Source organism: Chenopodium album, chromosome 5 (genome assembly GCF_948465745.1).
Source record: "Chenopodium album chromosome 5, dcCheAlbu1.1, whole genome shotgun sequence".
Lineage (NCBI taxonomy): Eukaryota > Viridiplantae > Streptophyta > Magnoliopsida > Caryophyllales > Amaranthaceae > Chenopodium > Chenopodium album.
The window spans coordinates 70,048,940-70,071,358 of record NC_137838.1 but is presented as its reverse complement, the minus strand read 5'-3'; the positions used below and the strand labels follow the sequence as shown (position 1 = coordinate 70,071,358).

The window sequence follows — 22,419 nt, the reverse complement described above, 5'->3', positions numbered from 1 at the left end:
TAAAGTAATAAAAAAAAATATCAAGAAATCAAATACAAATTTATATAAAAAAATGTGCATGATTTGAGTTATAATTATTTGCAATTTTTTTAAAGGCATGATTTGTGGAACTTCTTTGATATGTTTTTTTTGCTACTATCTCAATCCATTCTTTGTAATCTTTTTTAACAAGTCATTTTTTAAGAAGAAATCTGAACATAAAAGCGTATTCCCAACTTTTTTTTTCCTGTGTTTATACAACTTTATTTATTTATTTATTATTATTTCTCTCTTATTTTCTCGATCTCACGTGAAAAATAATCTAAAATTATCCCCAATAGAAAACTTTTAATATTTCTAATTATTTGTTGAAGCAATAATAATTCAGTAAAATCTTTGTGTTACATAGATCCTAAACTAGTTCTATATATTGTTTCCATTACGACAATTATCAAATAACAATTTTTGCTAATTAGATTGTTTTCTTTTTCCAAACATTTACCTTTTGTAAATCTAGTGAAAGGTAATAATTAAACTCCTAAATTTTCATACTTCAAACGACAATTTCCTTACAAATTTTGTAAAAAGGTAAAAGTACAACGATAATTTATAATCATTGTGAACTTAACATTCCTTCGCGAACCGGTTAAGAAAAGAAAAAAATAACAAAAGCTAGGTTTTGAGATTGATCAACAATAATTAAGTTACCAAATATTTTGAATTACCAAATATTTCATGATTCATCATAATCCATTTTTCTCCTCTATCTCAAATTCAAGTCTTCAAACACATTGTCTGCATTTGCCACCTTCCTAAGTTCTTACTGCAAATTCATCCTCCCAAAATACCGATTATATCCCTACCCTTCTGCCCTTCTTGTCGTCTCTACATGCGTGAACCCTAATCTCAATCTTTTGGTATATCTCTTTGTCTCAATCTTCTGATTATTGTTAATTTGTTGATTGTTGTTACATATTCATGTTTTATCATTTGGGAATTTGTCAATTTCTTTCCTTGTTTTTGTAATTTGAAATATTCGTATGTTTGTGTATTAGGGTTTCATGAATTGGTAATTGATTTAGATTTTCCCTGTAATTTCTTTATTTTTTTGTTAATTAGATTTTATTTTTTTTGTTTTTATGTGGGTTTGAAAAAGCGAGTGTATAAATTGCCAAATTGGGTATTTGGATGATTGTGTGATTATTTGTTTTTGGTTGTTGCTGAAGAATTTGTGTCAATTGTAATTCTATGATATTATTTGGGGCATTTTTTTTGGGTGAGGAACTGATCACACATAATGTACTGTGTCAGTGGCAATGGGTGCTCCGAAGCAGAAGTGGACTGCGGAAGAAGAAGCGGCCCTTAAAGCCGGGGTTCTTAAACACGGGGCCGGGAAGTGGCGCACTATACTTAAAGACCCTGAATTTAGTGGAGTGTTGTATTTACGATCGAATGTGGATCTGAAGGTACTGCAATTCTTCGTTATACGAGGATTTGATTTCACCTGTGTTTGCTTGAAATTGCTAGGATTTTGGCATTTAGGAAAGTGTACATGTTAAAAGGTCAAATTCTGTTATATTCTAGAGCCTTTCATATATTTTTTAATCTAGATTGGAGTGTATTAGTTTATTACTGAATAATTGAGTTGTTTTTTTTGGAGGTCTTTCATATATAGTTAGGGCTGTTGTTTTTATTAGTGAATTGGTTTGAGCTGTAATTTTAAATGCGGTGCTGGTGACGTCCTTGTGCTAAGGCTTTTCACGGTTGGTTGATTAGGACAAGTGGAGAAACATGAGTGTAATGACAACTGGATTTGGGTCCAGGGAGAAGTCAAAAGTCGCTCTTAAAAGAGTTCCAATGCATTCATCTCCTGTTAAGCAAGAAGAGAACACTACTAGTGTTAGTGATCTTCAAAGTGATGAAGAGATGCCAGACGTCAAGAATGTTGCTACTTCAAGTGCACCTGTCGAGATGTCAACTGCCCCCAAAAGATCCATTGTGAGGTAAGATATTCACTATGTTGATTTGTGTTAGATACTTGAATCCCATTGCTATACTGTTGTAAACTGTGGAGAAGTTTTAAGTTGTTATGTTCCTCAACGTATTTATTAATGCCACTATCAATTCTTTTGGGTATATGTAGGTTGGACAATTTGATACTGGAAGCTATAACCAATTTGAAGGAATCTGGTGGTTCTAACAAAACTGCTATTGCTTCATACATAGAGGTAAACTGTCAATTGTTTTTCAGGGAACATACATGAACCATTAAAATGCAAAGTACTGAAAAATTTACTTATCAAGTGTTGGATTAAGAGCTTTTTTTTTCAAGCATTTGTTTGTAGAAGAATAGTTTGTCTGATTTATTGTGTACGCCAGTGATTCCATTTCATGTCATTGCTTACTTGCCTGAACATATACTTCCTTCGTTTTTCATTTATTGCACCATGCCAATGCATTACTTTTATTATTAATATCTTTGATATTTGAAAAGTAGATTTTGAGGTGTATCTAAGTAGGTTCCACGTGATTATGTTTTTCCTTTTAGATAAATCACAAAAGATGGTCAAATAAGATTATGTGAATGGGGTAAAAGTCTTTCTAGTCCAATATAAGAATAACGGAGGAAGTAGTACATTTGGTTTTTGTTTTTAAAATGGATTCTTTATGGTAGTATTGGTAGATGACTCCCAACAAAATTCAACAAAATGATACCATTTTGGAGTTATGCAATAAGTTTTTTTTTATAGTAAGCAAGTAAGCAGCCAGAGATAAATTAAATAGACGACTTAAATATTTAGCAACAAGGATTTGATATTGATTTCCCAAGCTATTAAAATGACCATGGTTTTTAGGATATCTTGGCTAACTTAGAAAGAAAAACACGATGGTGAGTCGTGATTAGAGGTAGTAAATGTCGTGTAAGTTTTGATCTACGTTAGTCAAGCAACATGCTCACGGAATGTGTATCGAGCTTGCTAAGAATCTAAGATGATACTTTTTTTTGTTTATATTTACTTGACTAACATTCCTAAAATGGAAATGTCATATTACTTGACCTATAGTATATTTGGTAAGTGTTTGGTAGACAAATTTTCTAAAATATCCTTATAAAGTGCATGTGAAGACAACTTTTGAGGCTAATAAGGTGAACCATGTGCACCAAATACAATTTCTCTCTCCTCTTCTTAAATATTTTGCCAAAGGCTATGGGTAAGTAAATAGAAATGAAGGAAGTGTATGTTATACTCTCTTTGTTGCTAAATAAAAGTCTCATTTTCCTTTTGCATACAAAGTTAGGGCAGGTGAATAAAAAATATCAAAGTTGGTAAGTAAAAAGGTTATAGTGCAGTTTGGCTAATTAAAAGTCAAGAAGAACATATGACAATGGTTATTTAAAGTGAATAAAAAATAGATTAAGGTGAAAAGTGAGAACCCCCCCCCCCCCTCCCTGTTTTTTTTCTTGGACAAGTTTTTTTTTTTTTTTTTGGGAGAAATGATTCTTGCTTCCCTTGGAAGGGTGATTAAGTGTTTTCAATAAGGGTTGACTCATGCTTGCCTTCTTTCTAGGCTTAGGACCACCTCACCTTTAGCCTTAAAAAGTTTTTAAAATTTATTTATTCGATGATATGACTTTGTGCATAAAGCTTAAAGTTAATTGGAAAAGCTTAGATAGCGATATTGTACTTAGTCAAAAGTGGACAAAACTTTAAGGTACCGTTACATGTGTCTAACTTGTTTGTGGCATTAAGACGGCTTGAGCCCAATGTTACATTAACACAATTATGAGGTTCACTTGTCAAATAGCAGTGTTAGGTACTATTGTCCTAGTTTTGGTCACAGATAAGGACATAATGTGATTTGTGCTTTATTTTTTAGGGTTAGGGGGTGGATCCTTGTTATTGTTATTATGAAGATCTCTACCCTTTTCCCTTTCCATTATCTTAGCTTATAGCAGTTGTATTGCTTGCCTTATATAAGACTTATTTATCTTCACTTATTAATGCAATAATGTAAACACAATTCTATTTTATTATTTATAATTTTATAGGTGTGGTGTTTTTTGCTGGTACTTTCTCAAAATATAACAAAAAACCCCTATGGATACCATGATTAAATTATTGAAGTGAAATACTTTTACTTGTTTTATTAATAAAGACTAGTGTTTATGCATGTGATGCATGCTTAATAATTTATATAAAAAGTATAATTTTATAAAGTCATATGGTCGGGGACCAACTGCGTGCTCCTTATCCCATTTTCCTAGTTGTTGTGATAAATATTTCACTTTAATACTTAGTTGGCCATCCACCCCTATAATTGTTGTTGATAAGTCTCAGAAGATGGAAAAAATTTCCCGCTGATTCCATCTTGTTCAAGATATAGCAAGTAAAATAGCTTGACATGTTTTAAAGACAAACCCTTTAACCAAATGCTTTGTAGAGGAGAGACAGGCTACTCCTTTTGTTGCAGTGGTTATAAAGGCATTAATGGGAATATTGGAGGGAGGATAGTGTGGGTGTAAGGTGTCTTCAGGTTAGACTGATTGAGTGGTTAAAGGAGGGGAATGGTGGAACTCCATGGCTAGCCAAGAGATTTATCTTTGGATAGTGTTTGAGTTGGTGTTATATCTGTTGAATTATCCCACTCCTCCTTTCCCGATGAAATTAAGGGATAGGTTTGAGAGATTTCGAGGTGGAATTGGTCCAAGTATATTGGGGAATGGTGTGATGGTTGCATTTTTTTTAAGGCCCTTATACAATTACTTAGGACATATGGTGGTTCATCCCTACAAAATGGATAGAATTCTCAAAGTAGAAGTAGGAGTTGGATTCCTTCGCCAGAGAGGATTGATTTGGTAGGGATTGCAAATTGAATGGCTTGCCATGGGAAGAAAACTATTATTGGCATATAAGATACCGTCCATATGATGGACCAATCCCATTAGGGTGAAGATAGGTCGGATTTGATCCATAAATCATGGAGGAGGTAAATGGAAACACCAGATGCATAGCAACATATGAGCTAATCGAAGAAAGATGGAAATATTTTGTTTAAAAGGATCCAAGGTAATATATTTGGGGGATGAAGGAGGGTAAAAGATAAGAAATTTCAATTGCCATGGAGTTTGATTTGAGACGTTTTTTTGTAGCCACATGCCCAACATTTCTTAGAGGCCTAAATGGGGTCCATGGGTGTCATTTTCAATGGTCCAAGCAACAATAGATGAAAAAATATGGACCAAAGGAGACTTGAGTGTCATCTTCCATGGTCCAAGGAGCAGTAGATGAAAAAGTCTATTGCTTTCCCAAAGTTTTGCCAAACATAGGAACCTAAAGAAGTTTTTTTTTTTTTGGAATGGTTCTGTTCCTAATGCAATACAATATTGTAGGAATTTCCATCCTAGTTTTACCATAGAGATCTTTTTAGAAATGGTGTTTGATTTTATCCCTAATTTTCCTATGCTCTTTGGTCCACATTTATATTCCAAGAGACCATACAAGTTTTCTGTTATATATATTTTTTTTTCTTATTTGATCTCCAAATAATATCTTTAGAAATTTATGAAGGGATAAAGGATAGCCTTAGGAAAAGGATATGTTGCATAGTATAAAGAGAGAGAAAGTTTTTAAAAAAATAAAAAAAAAGAGATAAAGTTTAGTTTGGATTTGATTAGCAAGTCTTCCAGCTTTGGAAGATATTTTGTCTTCCATTTGGAAAGTCTGGATTGCACTTTCTATATAACTCCATGTAAGGTTGATTTAGCAGTTTTTTATCGAAGGATACCAAATAGGTGCTATGGTCGCTAGAATATATTGATAGGCTGATTGGTAAATAGATTTTGCTTTTGGATTGTTCATTTTGAGACTAGAGGATGAATGGAGAGTGATGAGTGTGGATTGAATGACTTGAGTAGTGTATGGTGAAGCGTCTCCAAACAGCAGAATGTCATCATCAAAAAGCAAATGAAGTATTTGGAGGGATGATATGGGAAGGGAAAAAGGGTCCATTAACCTTTGAAGCACGAGTAATTAATCATTTTAAAGAATAGCTCCATGCAAAGGATGAAGAGATATGGGTTGTCTAATTTCCCTTGAGGGCTTGAAGGTGGACTTAAGTTCCCTCTGAAAATGAAAGATATGGAGTTACTAGAGATGTAACTCATTATTATCTTGATGGTGTTGGCATTAACCCATAGTGGCATAAGACTTTGTTAATGAAATCCCAAGCAATCATAATCTTTTTCTAGGTTAATTGTGATTGCAAACTAACTTCACTTTCCTTTCACTCTCATGGAGTTGATAATTTAAGAGATAGTAGTTTACCTTAGTTCCTCTCTCGGAAGCTATTCTTACTTGGATAAAACATGGAGTGAAGCATGGATCTAATTCTTTTTGAGATGATTTTGTAAGAAGTTGTGCTACTCTTATGATTGTATGTTGATTATTAGGATTGGACCAGGTTTGGATAATGTAGAGGATTTCGGAATAAAGGTCATCATTGAATGATTCTGGAAAAAGAGACTATGGAACCCATCCCAGCAAGCTTTAAAGGGTCCAATTGAGAAGACGGAAGGTGTGACTTTTCTAAGAAATGCATTTTGACTAGGTTTTTTTTCAACCTAATAAGGAAATCCTAGGCATAAATGACCTTTTTGTAGAAAATAAGTTTTGGAGTTATTGGTGATGTGGGATTGCAGTTGGATAGTGTTGAATTGTCTCCCTGTCCCCATTTGGTTATTTTCGCCATTTGCAATTTGGACACCAATGTTATATTCCTCCTTCCTCCCTTCACTTATATACTAGGGTTGAATAAGCCTTAAATAAAGCAAGCATTACAATTTATTTAAGCTAATATAATGGAAGGAATGTCGGCTAAAATAATGACCTACTTATTTACAGAACTTACTCTTGACAAATAGGAAGACATTCTAGGATTTTAAACAAGATCCCCACTAATGATAAATGCTTAAATATAGGAAAGTTAAATAATTAACATCAAATTACTTAGTCATCCAACATTTCGTACTCAGATACGTACAATCTTAAGAGAGGCCCCTACTCGTCTCTAAGATGTCTCTTGCTTGAATTTATATTGATAGTGGTAGCTTTCAGGTTTGTTTTTCTAAGATTAAGATGATGATGCACTTGATACGATGCTAATGAGGGTTTAGCACATTAGCATAGCTGATTTCATTTAGTGGCATTTAACTTACTTTGGCTTGTGTATTATCCCAAGGAGACCATGCCAAACAAATGAAGAATTCTAGTTTGGAATTCTAAAAATAGAAGGAGGGGGGGGAGGGGGGGTTGAGTCTGTTGTGATCAAGACTCATTTTACACAATACCGTATCCAGTGTATAAAAAAGCTCAAGAGGCGATAAGGGATATGCAATGCCTTAGTTCGCCTAAGGCGCGCCTTAGTGTGCCTCATTGAAGTGAGGCGCACTATATAAATACTCTTCAGGTGCGCCTAATCAAAATCGCCTCGCCATGCCCAAAAAAAGCGCTTACCCCCTATTGCCTTGCACCTCAGCGCCTAAGCGCGCCACAGGCGCGCTTTTTCAAACACAGAATCGTATCGGATAAATCCATAAAGCGTTGCATTAGGTAGCTACTGACTTGAGTGGATTTTTTTTATTTTTTATTTTTTATTTTTTATTTTTTAAATCTCATCTTTATAATAATTTTTGTTGAAGCTTTCCAAATTATATCCAAGTTTGGATTTTTCATATATTGTATGACAGTGTGTGCCTGTGTGGTAGAGGTTTGAAAAAGGAGCAATGGCTAGACTTGGGATGGAGATGCTTTCGTTGTGCTTAAAATCATGAACAGTTTTTTGGTAACCTAATCAAGGATATGCTTTTTCTTAATGGATGTAGCAATTATTAGGATGATGCAATATATTAAAAGGCTCAACACACTCCAAGGCATTTTAGAGTTCCTTGCATCTAAAGCACGCCTTAGTATGCCGTATTGAAATATACTTCCTCCGTTTCTATTTAGTTGACGCGTTTGATTTAGGCACATATATTAAGGAGAGGAGAGAGAGATTGAGAGAGAATGAAAAGTAAGTGGGGTAACTTGTTAATGCAAGATAAAAAAGTTACTTAAAAGGAATCGTGTCAACTAAAAAAAACATCCTAAAAAGGAATACGTGTCAACTAAAAAGAAACGGAGGTAGTATAATAAACAACAAGTAAAACAGCTTTGTGTGCCTCACGCTACGCCTCATCGAAATTGCCTCACCTATAGACCAAAAACAGCACATGACCCCATGTCGTGCGTCTAGGACTAGGCGCGCCTTTTCAAACACTAGGAAGATGATGCAGGGATGCATAGGCATTAGCTAGCTATTTACTTAAGTGGAAGGTTTTTTTAATCTCATTTATTAAAATGAATTTTTGTTGGAGCTCATATATCGCTTGATGATCTTTGGTTGAGGTTTGAAAAGGGGGCAAGGCTAGGCTTTCAACATAAATGCTTTGTTGTGCTTAACTATAATCAAAGTGTTCCGGTAACCTAGACAAGTGCTTTTGCTTGGAGGATGGCAATTAATACGAAGGTGATGCAAGGACATATAAGCATTAGGTAGTTATGCACTAGAGTGGAAGTTTTTTCATCTCATTTTTGTAGTGAATCAATGATGGAGCTTTTTAAATTTCTCGGGTTAGGATTCCTCATACTTCGTATTTGTGTATCGTTTGGTCTTTGGTTGAGGTTTGAAAAAAGGGACAAAGGCTAGGCTTTTAACATAAATGCTTTTGTTGTGCTTAAAAGCTATAACAGCAGTCCGGTTTCCTAGTCAAGGATGTGCTATGGCTTGGAGGATATAGCAGTTACCAGGAAGATGGTGCAGGGACAGACGGACTTGGGTTGGATGATATAGCTTACTCAATGGAGTTGGATTTGTAGGCAGCTTATGTGTTTAAGGAGGTGAAGTACATGGTGATAATGAATTTTGGGTCAGTAACGGACACTCATCTGTTGTTTCTGATTGCTGCCACAGAACTGCATGGTAGATTTATGCTAAGAACTTTATTACTTGATATTTTGGTGAAAGATAGAGCAATGGAATTCAGAGGCAACTTAAAGGGCTGAGTATAAAAATGGTATGTTGATAAGGATGCTAACATAGTAATCTATCTGAGATGGTTTTTCTTTCTATTTCTTGTGGTTCTGCTGGAAAGATCTTTTCAGTTATGTGCTGGGGACAATAAGCATCTATGAAATTGAACAAGCAATTTACTATGTAGCTGGACTAAGGCATATGATCAATGAAGATGGATGCTGGTTAAGAGCTTATTGGGTAAGGTCCATATTGATGTATTTATACAGGAACTATTAATGGCTGTGGGGTTTCTATCTTGAAGAGAAGTGCATCATAAAATTTTCACATATTTTTAACTAAGAGGTAGCGTTGAGTTAAAACAACAAATGAATTTAGTAGTGGCTTTTTTTATTTCCGGGAGCACATGTTTAAAAAGTTGTAGGGGAGTAATGGTGCATGCACCCCTTTTTTGTTTGCCGTTCCTATTTCATCCAAGATGGGGCATTGCAATCGTTTTTTTTGAAATGTGCTTCTTTGCCTATTTTGCTGTATAACATTAGCAACATCAATGAAGGCGTGTTAAATAAATAATTTGTCGCGATCTTACTATTTGAACCTATGAATGATTTTGAATATTCTCACAATGCAATTGATAATAGCTGAAAACAACCACATAGCAAAGAATGTGGAAACTGGGAAGTAATGGCCCACACTATTTCTTCTGCTAAGAAGTCACTAATTGTAGGCATAAAACAAGTTTTAAAATCCACACCAAGTACATCTAAAACAATTATTATAGAAAGCCTAAACACCATCTACACCATTATTGCAGCTAATCATACTATAGGAGCAAGACTCTCGAATCTTGTGCTTCAATGGTTACAATCCACTCACTTTTGAAGTAAGAGGGTGGATTGAGCTATGTGTCCATAATAGATGTGGGATTAGCTTCAAATTTTTTCAAGTTTATGGATTTTTAAAATTTTAGTTTAGGAAGTATAACGTTATTGAGCTAGTAGTAATTCTATGTACGGGGTCTAATTCTGGTAGTTAGACTTATTTTAAGGATTAACTAGTAAGTAGTGGGTTAATTTATAGCCCTGTTATTGGGAGAGATAGAGGGCCATTACTAATGCAGTAATATTATCTTTGTTTATTGTCAAGGGATTGTTTCTTAGCTAATATAAATTGAGTTTGTTAGCCTATGTAAGGTCATATGTTAGTTAATAACTTTTTATGGTGACAATTGGCATTTTGTTCAACAAAGGTGTTTGTTCTTATGTTTGTTGGTATATAAGCTTGCCACTTGATAACCTAATGCCAGTCTGGGAACATGGGCCACTAACTTACACCACTTCTCCAACTAAATACAATATTCACTACAGAATACATAAACTTCTACTAATGAATCCTGAAACAAAAAATAATACGTAGTATTTGAAATCAATTTAAAATAGATGTGAATATATAACTTGTGAATTTTGTTTGTTTTGTTTTACAACTAATCATCCTATTCGATAAGGTTTGTTTTCACTATTCTGCATGAAATGGCACTGGCAAAAGGATGTTCGTAACTAGAAACATTGTCTGGAGTTAAACAATATTTAGACTTAGACTTTAGTTTTTAAAAAATAATTACCGAAAGAATACACTCAAATGGTGCGGGAAGCACTTTACTAAGGCTTTTAAACCTTGTCCCTATTGAACCAGCCAAGCTTCCAACTCCATTACTCAGCAAGTTTTTAACCTATTTTATTCAAGTTAATCTCGTACAAGATATCTTATATTTCCATGGTTGCAATCACGAGGACGTTCCGTTTTTGACTAACTTGCCAACTGTTGTCCCTGGCTAGACTAAACCCAAAAGCCTTTCAACAAGTTTTTTCTGTTTTTGAAAATGTAAATAAATTAGTTTACACCAGCTATGAAGTATTTGCACCGATGCTAGCAAATAGGATGATCAGAGAATCAAGGCCACGTTCCTCTTGATTGTGACTTGTCATCACAAGCATCGAGGCAACATTGCTCAACTACGTTTACTTTATCGAAAATTTAGATGGAGTTCATGTTTCAACCGCAAACATGGAAATAAAAGAAATCTTGTGTGGGGTTGACTTGAATAAAATAAGTTGATAACTTGTTGAGTAGTAAAGTTGGATGATTGGCTAGTTCATTAGGTACAAGGTTTAATAGCCTTAGTAAAGTGCTTTTTGCACCATTTGAATGTATTCTTTCGGTAATTTTTGTTACAAAACTAGAGTTTGAGTCTAAATATTTTTTAATTTTAGATGATGTTTCTAGTTTCGAACATCCTTTTGACAGTAAAGAATAGTGAACCCAAACCTTATTAATTAGGATGATTAGCCGCAAAGTTTCGAAAGGATATGCATAATTTTATATGATGTTTCCGTGATCCCTACACGTGACCTTCGTTGTTTGCTCGACCACTGTTTCCCTCTCTTTTGGTTTTTTGGGCTCGTCGCTCTTTGCTTTGAACCGGGTGTCCGATTTGGCGGGGGTGTATCTTGGATGTTGCCGAATCACTGGGCTTCATCTCTCGATTTTAGGTGTCTCTGGCGCAAGCTTGTTTCTTTGATGTCGCCTTCTTCTTTAGCTCAATCAGTCGCATTGTCGATATCTAGGGGTGAAAGTAATTTGGATTAAAACCGAACCAAACCGAAAACTAAACCGAATTAGTAATTCGGTTTGGATTTTTTTTATTTCGGATTGGAAAAATTTAAAAATATGGATTACGGATTGGATTCGGTTTGGGGTTTAAAAAAACCGAAAACCGAATTACAAACCGAATTTCGACCCAATACTTTAAGCCTATTTTCTTTTTCAAAGTATCCAACCACTTTCCCCTTTCATATATAAACTTAAAAAAAGAACCTAATTCTCAATTCTCCTCTCTCAATATCTTACTCTCTCACAAAGAATATAGTTAACATGAAATGATTGTAGGAATTTTTAGGGTAAAGTTCGAGTTTCGGATTTGAATGTTGCAAAAGAAGGGAACAAATTTCGGTTTGGATTGGATTCTAATTTGAAAAACCGAATTAATTCGGTTTGGATTGGATTAGATTGAATCTTAATTCGGTTTAGATTCGGATTGAGATTTCCGAAATCGAATTAATTCGGATTGGATTCGGTTTTGGCTATAATCCTAACCGCAAACCGAACTTTCACCCCTATCGATAGGTATCGGACTTTTGGTTCTTCTGGGCGATCATTCTCATGGAGCTCATCCTGTAGATCGTATCTCTTTCTCTTGCACGGATATGGATGACAATCTCTTTACGATCTTGTCAAGCTTTTCTATATGCTCGCACTCCCACCATTTGTGTGGGCCTCGACAAAGTATGCAATTCGGCATTCTAGTCTTTGCCGAGGATGTGCTGGCCTTAGTTTTCGGAGTTGTGGGAAGGGGTTGATGTTGATTTGTGTTCGATGTTGATCTCTGCCCATCACCTCTTCCACTTCTTCTCTGATATGTATTGAGAGCCATTCTGGAGAGCTTGGAGCCGGGCTATTGGAGCGTGTCGACGTCCCACTTGAATTATTCTTGGATTGACGGCCCTTTTCGCCTGAGTAGTCCATTAATCTCGAACACACGATCTATCTCGTTCATGTCTGTGATGTCCAACATTGTCGCTGAGTATTCCTTCACATTATCGCGAATAGAGCCCTTCTGGCGGCAACTTCGTCCGAGCAACGTAGTCTGTGTTGACCGGGTAGAATTGTTCTTTGAGTTCCTCTTTGAACTCTTCCCATGTATCGATCTTTATCCTTCTTACTTCGACGTCAGTGTGCTTGGTGCGCCACCAAAGCTTGGCATCTTCGGACAAGTACATGATGGCAGTATCCACCTTGTGATCGTGACTTAATTGACATATTCGGAAATACTGCTACATTTCGAAGAGGAAGTTGTCGACTTCTTTAGCATCTTTAGCGCCACTGTAGTCGCAAGGTTGGGCGGCTTTATCTTCGCCGCACCAATACCAAGTGCGTTGCCCCCAGCGCGTATCATAGCACATTTCTCAAGTGCTTCATCGGCTTGTCCTCGAATAAATTGCAACGGTTCGCGGAGAGCATCTTTATCTTCCATCAAGTTTACAATTTGATCGGCTTGCTCGTGTACAATGACTTGCAGCTGGGACCATTCGTCCGCTTTCGTCTCGAGCCAACCAAGTCTTTCCTCTTCGAATTCAATCTTTGTGTAGCCCTCCTTGGTGCCTACACGGGTTGCTTGCGACGATGCTTGGACCTCGACTCTTATACCAACTGTCATGGTTCGAGAGTTTTTAGCGCCGAAATGTGCGGCGTGCTTTAACGTTTTGGCGGCAAGAACGTAAGCCTTGAGCGGAAGAGGGGCTTTTGAACACAAACGTGCAATTAAATCACACGAACACTCTCGTGTATTTGGCGACAGAGTACGAGTGGTCAGGGCTTTTGACGGCCGATACTTCAAGGCGGGCACAAGCGGGTCCGAACCACAAGGTCTTAGAGCGTTAAGTTGGTTTGGAGGGGAGCTATTATGCAAGTAAGACACAATATCTATAAACGTCTAATGACAAACAAGCATAAAAGCAAGACAACACTTGGTAGAAGGCTTAAGATTTCATTAATCATTCACCCTCTAAAGAGCTTTAATTTGATTACAAGGAGAATCCCTAGTGAACATTGAATTGATAGTAACACTATAATGGGACCTCAAGCTTAGAAAACATAAAGTAAAATCGAAGGAAGCATCTAAAGGGAATCCAATTCATCAAATGGAGTCGGATTCTAACACATGGTTTAAAGCCATTTTGGAGAGTTGTGAGTTAAACTTACTATTGAAGATTGATAACTTTAAGCTATCAAACTTATCATTTGTAAACCTTTTGCCATTTTCAATCAATATTCAAGTTTCATAATTATAAATCAGAAAATCAGTTCATCGAACTTGGTATTAGAGCGGTGGTCTTGTGACTGCTGGCGTTGAAAACTACCTCTTCAGAAAAGAAAAAAAAATGCAGTTTGCGAGAACAGATGTAGCACATCTCATGAGTCAATGGATTCAAGAGGGATTCGAACACCTTTAGGCTTTCACGCATAAGGAAGCTAAGAACTTCGGATCTCAAGGAGGAGCACAAAACAAGACAAGAGCTTCAACTTCTAGAGTATAATGGAATAAATTTGGATGATTGGATTCTTCAATTAGAGGATTCCTTCAAATTTTTCCAGTTAAATTAGGAGGTGAAATTGAAGCTTGCCATCATTGGGCTTAGCAACAAAGCATTGTAGTGGTTTAAATGTGAACACGGGTGGCTACCAATACGGGAGTGGCAAATTCTGAAGGTAGTCTTGGTGAGTCGTTGCGGCTCGTCATCATCGTGGCAGGAGCAACAAACTCCAACACAATCAATTGAAGAGGAAACAAAGGTGTCATCTCACAGATTCTCAAATGAGGTAGAGGATGTCATGAAGAGAACTATTGGAAATGTTCAAAGAGATTTGGACAAAATTACTAACAAAGCCTCTTCTCCGATGAAGACGAAGGAAGAAGACTATCATATTTTTCTCCAGCAAAGGATGGTGAACACAATCTGCAAGTTTTGCCTTGTTTGGACGCCTTACATCACCCAAAACCTGCAAGCCCTACATTTTACAACCAAGTTTGCAAGTTTTGCCTTGTTTTGGACGCCTTACATCACCCAAATCCTGCAAGCCCTTCATTTTACAACAAAGTTTGCAAGTTTTGCCTTGTTTTGGACGCCTTGAGTGGTGGCTTGATGACAGACCTTCAGTACTGAGCTATATCATCTGATTATTATCCACCTTGAGGACGTTAGTAATGAGCTGACTTAGGGGAGGATGTTATGGGTAGTTTAGTACGTTGGTAGTTATCAAATGTAGTATGGGCAATTTGGGAAATCTAGTATTATTAGGTTAGTAGTTTGTAACCTTAGTATAAATAGAGAGAGGGAAGAAAGAAGAAGGTGGGCAAAAATTTGTTAGAGAAACCTAGAGAGAGTCATGGCCTAAAGCCGTTTTTGGAGAGTTGTGAGCTAAATTCACTATTGAAGATTGATAGCCTTAAGCTATTAAACCTATCCTTTGTAAACCTTTTGTCATTTTCAATCAATATTCAAGCTTTAATCTTTATTTACTAGCAATATTTAATCAGAATTATAAATCAGAAAATAAATTCATCACAACGTGAAAAAACCCAAATAGGCCACTAAATAAGGGATGGAGAGAGTAGCATTCAAGCAAAAAATAAAATAAAGTGTCCCTAACTCACCAATAGAATCCGAAATTTCTATCATCACAACCTTACTAACCATGCGGTCTTTGGTTACAATGGCATTGCTGCCACTGTTGTGTTCATGTCTTCAGATTTTTTTTTTTTTTCCCTTCTCATTTTAGATCAGACAGTAGAGTGGTGGGAAAGGATGTTGGGGAATTTAAAAGTATGTGGTGTTGTTATTTTCCCTTCACCATTCATGGTGGTTGCTGGTGTAGGACTGCCTATCATGTAGGGTTGGGTTGGTGGTGGTAGCCATTGGTAGGAGACGGTGGGTTTACATGGTTGAGTGATAAAATGACAAATTGTGATGCCAGTGAGGAGCAAGAATTATTGAATAGGGGGTTCATTTTAGATGGAAATGGACTTACCTTTTTTAAAAAAATATGGAGGGGTGGACCATGAGCATTTAACTGCTCATGAAGGATTATGGCTGTGTATGCCTGACACCCCTATAACCCTATCCTTGACCGCTCAGTTGTAAGCCCTGTGGGACTGTGTGTGGCACTAAGTTAGTTAGTATTTTTGTGAGTAATCAAAATGGCTATGGAAACATACAGAAATTTCTAAATTCAAGGGCCTAAGTTTAGATCAACAGAAATGCAAAAAGTTCCATCATTAATATACATTATGTGCAGCTGAAATATGATACGTGTTTGCATTTTACTGCTACTTGAAGGCTTTTGTCACTTTCTTGGTGTAGTGAATGTTTTCCAATTCATGTGTCTTTTTTTTTGTTAGAAACCATCTTCAGTTTTCCACCTTCAAATTACAAGCTCTAATAATTATTGTTTAATATATATGTAGGATCAATATTGGGCACCTCCAGATTTCAAACGAGTATTGTCTGCAAAACTAAAGTTTTTGACATCAAGTGGAAAGCTCATCAAGGTAAATTAATATTGCATTTACTACAGAGCCTAATTTAGTTGGATAACAAAAGCAGTGCATTCCATGTATTGCTTTATACGAAGTATGTTTGACTAACTTTGATCTTGTGTCTCTGTTCATATAATTGATCTATTAAGTTCAAAATATGACTGCAATGTCTCCTTAAATGGGTCTTCCTTCAGACGGACAAATATCCACTAATATATCCTACTTACCCACCACAGCATTACCCCTTTTAGAGCCCACTAAACCTCATATACTTATTTTTCATTCTCCCATACTCCCATAACCACCCACTGAATTTGCATCTTTATCCACAACTACTTGATTTAAATTTTATTCAATTAAACCTGCGACTAAAACTTTTAAAACTATGAGCAGCAATACCCATTTGTATTTTGGCAAGAATCTCCGGTAAGTGTGGCTCTCTTTTTATTTCTCTTAAAATTGGTTCTAACCCTCGTCTTTATGCCTGCCAACCTTCTTTTTTCATCTTCTCTTCACAATAAAATCCAAACATCCAAAAAATGGTGGATATTTTTGTGAAGAGAAGATGAGAAATGTAGGTTGGCAGTTATAAAAACAAGGGTTAGAGCAAAATTTAGAAGGAAAAATAAAATGTGGGCCCTTCTTACAGGAGATTCTTGCCAGAAATCACAAATAGGTAGTGATACTTAGGCCCTTTTTGGTTGAAGGGATTTGGATGGAAAAGAAAAGAAAGGAAATTATTTTAATCAAATTCCCATATTTGGTTGAATAAATGACATAAAAATCTAAAGGAAAGGAAGGGAAGTGGGAGGAAAGTCTCTTAACAAAATTTTGGCTTTTCTTTCCTCCCAAAATTGGAGGAATTTGACTGGAAAGAGAAAAATAAAAGTAATTTCCTTTCTCTTCCCTTCCTTTCCTATTCATCAACCAAATATTGGAAAATAAAATCACTTTCCTTTCTTTCTTTTCCTTTCTTTTCCCTTCCCATCTTTTCTCTTCTTTTCCTTTACTAATATTGAACCAAACAAAGTCTTAAAATTTTGGTAGTTTTGTTGAAAAACATTTAAAGCGGGTAGTTGATGACAAAAGTGCATATTTGACATTAAAAAGTTTTTATTTTTAATGCTGCTTAATGTTTGAGAACTGAGCCATCATACCTCTGAATGTGTAAGCATGTGCTGGTTTAGACATGCTACTGAAAATTATTGGGTTGGAAAGATTTTAATCTGGTTGTCTGAAATTTTTTTTATTGTATTGTGCCTTTTTTTTTTTTTTTTTTCTTATTGTATCGTACCTTTAATATGTCTTTCTAAAGGATAGTGAATCCATGGACTTAAAGTTGTGATGAGATGACAATGAATATTGAGATGTTAGTGTGATTTGGACAAGTATTAGGTATAGACTGCTATCTGTTGGTTTTGTGTCATTTCATCTTTTGGACCAACTGCCATCAGAGGTTATGAGATCACAATTAACTTGTTAGTCGTTAACCAGCTGAACTTTGTTCTCTAGGCTTGGTTTAAAAAAAATGATCCAAGGCTTAATAGTAGCAAAATCCAGAAGTAGTGGTGTCAATTCAGGTGTCTGGATTAGGTTCGGTTGCGTCGGATCGGGTCAAGTCTAGATTGAAGTTAAGTTATGCTAAATCGTGATGCACATACAAACTGAACTCTGAATCGGGTTACTTTTGAATCGGGTCGGCAAGGTGAGTTTTTGACACCTCTATCCAGAAGGCCAGCAAAGATGGAAGGCTATGTGCCTGGGCCCTCTTCTATAGAGATATGTGGGAAGAGTATATATGAGTTTGATTCAGAGAAAAAAAAAATTACTAACTGCATAATTTTATCATATTAATTATTATCCAGGCTTTCCAATTACAGTTTGAGCAAATGACCTCAATCATTGACATGATTTATTTTCTATTTCTACCTTAAGTCAAAAACCATAAAAACAACTACTTTGTAAATGGGTTTGCATCTGTGGTCATCAACTTGCCAATTATGTCAGATTGCTGGTCAAGTCAGTTCTCTCTTTTGCTCTCTTCGATCAGCTCCTCTCTGTCTCTGTCTTCATCATCCCCTTTTGTCACATTTCAATACTCTTTTTTCTATCTGGATGGGTGTGCTCTTGATGCTGTCAGCTCTTTGGGCTCTGCAGAAAGATGCGCTAGACTGCTTTTATTTCCCCCCAACTTTTGGTTAGAAATTTAGAATGCATCCTTAGTAAGCTACTATATTTTCAATGTCTTATGTGTGATGACAACAACAACAAAGCCTTAGTCTCAAAATGATTTAGAGTCGGGCTAACATGAATTGTCATAAGGAACCCTTCTGAAAAGAGAAAAAAACATAGAAATAATAATCAATTGAATAAAAGTTGGAAGAAAGTGTGTAAAATGAAAAGCAGGAGTGTGTGTGTCATAAAGAACCCAATCTTAGTATAGAGGAAGGCTCATGTAAGAACCCTCCTCTATATAAGAACCCAATTTTAGTCCTTTATTAGTTTTAATCTAACCATCCAAAATGATTCTTTAGTTATGGCATTTCTGTAATTTTGAGGATTTCATATTTAGAACATAAGTAGAAAAAATTTAGAAGATAAGAAAAAAAAATTTAGAACATAAGCAAACAAAAATTTAGAAGATAAGCAGAAAAAATTTAAAACATTAGAAAAAAAAAATTTAGAACATAAGTTTAAAATAATAATTTATACCATAGGAAAAAATTTATAAAATGAGCTGAAAAAATAATTTAGAACATAGGAAAAAAATTTAGAACATAAGTTGAAAAAAAAATTTAGAACATATAAACAAATTTAGAACATAAGATTAAAAATAAAAATAAAAAAATAAAATTAGAACATAGGAAATGATTTGGAACAGAATTAGAAAAAAATTTAGAATATAGAAAAAACTTTAGAACATAGGCAGAAAAGAAGTTAGAACATAGGAAAAGTTTAGAACATAAGGTGTTCTTACATAAGAAAGGGTGCTTATATAAGGAGGGGTTCTTACCGGATCCTTCCCCTAACAAAAAAAATTACGAGAGTTTAAGAGTGGTAAGGGGATGAAAAGGAGAGGGAAAACAGGCAAGTAAAAACATAAAGGTGTGATGAACCTACAATGAAAGACAAACTTTTTAACATTCCTCTTGCTATGCACTAGGGGAAAAATGCAATTAACATTCCACTAGGAGAGAAAACAACGTGAAATACATATATATTTAGGGTTATTGTAGTTGCTTGAGTATATAAGGCAAGTAGGGTAGCAGTAGGAAATTAGGCAGAAATTGAGTGACATTTTGAATGTGAGATTATAATGGGGACAAAAACATATATTTTTAGGGTTATTGTAGTTGCTCGAGTATATAAGGCAAGTAGGGTTGCAGTAGGAAATTAGGCAGAAATTGAGTGTCATTTTGAATGTGAGATTCGTAGCGTCAATCTACCACCAAGAGTTATAGCCTAAAGCTATATTTATCTTTGTAACGCATTTGCTAGTTTCAATTAAAAAAAAATAAAATAAAAATAAATAAATAAATAAAAAGACTCAGCTTTCTTATTAATCTTACAATCAAATTACAATATATACAGCAGCAAACTTAGTCTATAACAAAAGGTTTGAGAAAACAATAGCAAAGGAAATAAGTAAAGTTTGCAAAACACGAGTTGAGTAAATAATTAAAGTAAATACTAAAATAAAATAAACAAAATATTGAGCTATAATACTGACAAATTTACAAAATTATGAGCCTAAATTGCTTGAATGGCAAACAATGTAGATTTGATACATTGTGCACATTGCATATAACAGCCTGGATGACCAGAACTTGTTTTCGATGTGTAATTTTCTCCACTAATAATCTGCAATCAACAATAGATGCACTCTCCAAATTTCTAATTTGAAGATCACCTTTCTGAAAACCCAAATTCTTTTCCTTTAACAAATGACTTGTATTTCATGAAAGTTCCTAGATTTTGAAGGATTTACTCTCTAACCTGGTTCTTCACAAAACTTCAGAAACACTTGATAAAACTGTCACAAAAATATATTCCTTTTTTGTAAACATTCTAAAATCATCTGCAAATTTGTTATGTTTGATGCACTTTAACACATATAGGAAAATATCTGTAAACATTATCTTTTTCCTATTGACACTTATTAAATACATTTATAAAGGTATCCATGCCTAAAGCAAACAAGATTTTTTGACTTTTTTTTTCCTCTTACCATTGGCATATATTTAGTACCAAATAGCTGACAGCTGTGACTCTGTGAGCTTGTGAGTTGTGACATAACATAATCCAATCAATGAATATACTATGAGAACCTAGATATATTTGTTGTTTAGAAATTCCCCCTCAACTGAGTCATGTGCCCATTAAGTAGCTTACATCTGTGAAGATCTAGTTGTTTTTTTCTTCTGTGGATAGTTTATCACATGGTATTAGTTTTTGTTATAAAACACACACACACACACACACACACACACACACACACACACACACACACACACACACACAGCACACGCACACGCACACGCATGTAATTGGTATGAGATTATATTTGGAGTACTATGTTACTTTTTTTATCTACACTTGTGTATGTTTTGAAGCCTATTGTGTTGCATCACATCTTTGTTTTTAATTTGAGACGTACCTTGAACTCTTCAATTTTAAGCTACCTCTTTCAGGTTAAACGGAATTACCAAATATCACCATCCTTTGCATTTCCGGAAAAGAGGAGAAATCTTCCTATGTTGGCTCAAGAAATCAGGCAGGTGAATTTACCCAAAATGGATAGGGATGATCTATCTATGCTTAAATCTCAGATTGATCTAGAGCTTGCTAAGATGAGAAGTATGACCCCACAAGATGCTGCGGCTGCTGCTTCTCGTGCTGTTACTGAGGCTGAAACTGCTTTAGCAGAAGCTGAAGATGCTGAAAGGGAAGCTGATGAAGCAGAAGCAGATGCGGAAGCAGCTCAAGCACTTGCCAATGCAGCAGCAAAGATGCTTAGAGGAAGGAACGCTCCTAAGGTGGTAAGAACTGCCTGCTGAGGAAATCATTTGTCCTCCTTTCATTGTGGAACTCTCGCCACTTGTATGTGGAATGTATCAGTCGTGGTCGGTGATATTTCATAAAGCTTACCAATCTGCTGTTGAAACCACATTTGGAGTGTTAAAATAGACTTAAAACTTGGCCACACTAAATGGAGTGAAGATTTTAAGTAGATTTAGTGGTTAATTGAAACTGAAGGCCCCACTTTGTGGAATTTGATTAATAAAGTTCTTCAAACATATTTGGATCCAAATGGTAGAAACTCATGCTTTGAATTAAACAGTTGATGTGATTAATGCTCTGTACTTGACAAAGATGTTTAATTGTAGATTGATTATACCGTCACAATATTTAAAATAAGCAAGGCATCTAGGAAGAATTTTTAACTTTATCATTGCTCTCTGTTTTGTTGCCCTAATGCCCCCCATCATTTTATACTTGGGTTAAGGATCATTTTCCTACAGTTGTGGTCTTGTGGATGGTGCTCTCCAAACAATCTGTTTAGTCAGCGCGCTCATAATCCTATGCTTTGCTTCTGGTGTGCAGATGATGCGAGCTTGATAGATGAGTGTTTAAAGACAATTTTTGGCCGCCACCCATGCTTACTATTGTTCCGTTAAGAGAATGAACACTTCCAGCTTATGCTGCCTTGTAAATATGCCTGTAGATGTATTTTTTTTTGGTCTATCATTGGAATCTTGGTGGATCTTTGTTTGTAAACATGTATTTTGTAATAGCTTTTCTGCCTTCGTTTTCTCTTGGCTGTTGTAGGCTGTAGTCCAGATGGAAGCAAAATGTAGGTTCCCTGCAGGTCTTGTGGATAGTTGTCCTGCAATTATTTATATACACAGCTTTTCGAAATATTTGTAAATTGTACATCGTATAACAATACATGAAATATAGGTTTAATCGACTGAAGATTTAGAACTGTTGCTGCTGATACCATCTGATTAGTATCTTTTAAGCTGCTGAAAAATATGTGGATTTCTTTTCCCTTCTAAAGTCCTAACTGACAACCATTATTCTCGCATAAAGCACTATTTTTTATGTCTTACCTTTGCAACTTGTGTTGGACTATGATATACAATTATACATGAACCGCTTTACTATTGAACTGAATGCTTAAGATTTTCTCCGTTTCTCTATGCATCAATTTGACA

General features: G+C 35.4%; 1 protein-coding gene across 3 annotated transcripts; it reads left to right on the top strand.

The window, feature by feature from the left end:
- Nucleotides 1-678: 678 nt before the first annotated feature.
- Nucleotides 679-22,177, top strand: LOC145630948 (telomere repeat-binding factor 1-like). Of its 3 annotated transcripts, none has more exons than XM_081683070.1 (7): nucleotides 679-896; nucleotides 1,291-1,445; nucleotides 1,756-1,982; nucleotides 2,123-2,207; nucleotides 16,130-16,213; nucleotides 20,893-21,237; nucleotides 21,806-22,177. In XM_081683070.1, exons 2-7 carry the CDS (start codon nucleotides 1,296-1,298, stop codon nucleotides 21,818-21,820), a joined length of 906 nt encoding a protein of 301 aa, XP_081539196.1. In that variant the 5' UTR covers nucleotides 679-896; nucleotides 1,291-1,295; the 3' UTR covers nucleotides 21,821-22,177. The 3 variants fall into 3 exon arrangements, with proteins under 3 accessions (XP_081539196.1, XP_081539194.1, XP_081539195.1); XM_081683069.1 differs by having other exon boundaries at nucleotides 680-896; nucleotides 20,893-21,240; XM_081683068.1 differs by lacking the exon at nucleotides 21,806-22,177 and having other exon boundaries at nucleotides 20,893-21,668.
- Nucleotides 22,178-22,419: the final 242 nt, after the last annotated feature.

What these genes read in the sequence shown, in the direction of transcription:
- LOC145630948 (XM_081683068.1), top strand. Translation starts at nt 1,296, where the DNA reads ATGGGTGCTCCGAAGCAGAAGTGGACTGCGGAAGAAGAAGCGGCCCTT. An exon ending in CCCAAAAGATCCATTGTGAG is followed by an intron (nt 1,983 to 2,122) that starts GTAAGATATTCA and finishes GGGTATATGTAG; the next exon opens with GTTGGACAATTTGATACTGG. An exon ending in CAAGTGGAAAGCTCATCAAG is followed by an intron (nt 16,214 to 20,892) that starts GTAAATTAATAT and finishes TACCTCTTTCAG; the next exon opens with GTTAAACGGAATTACCAAAT.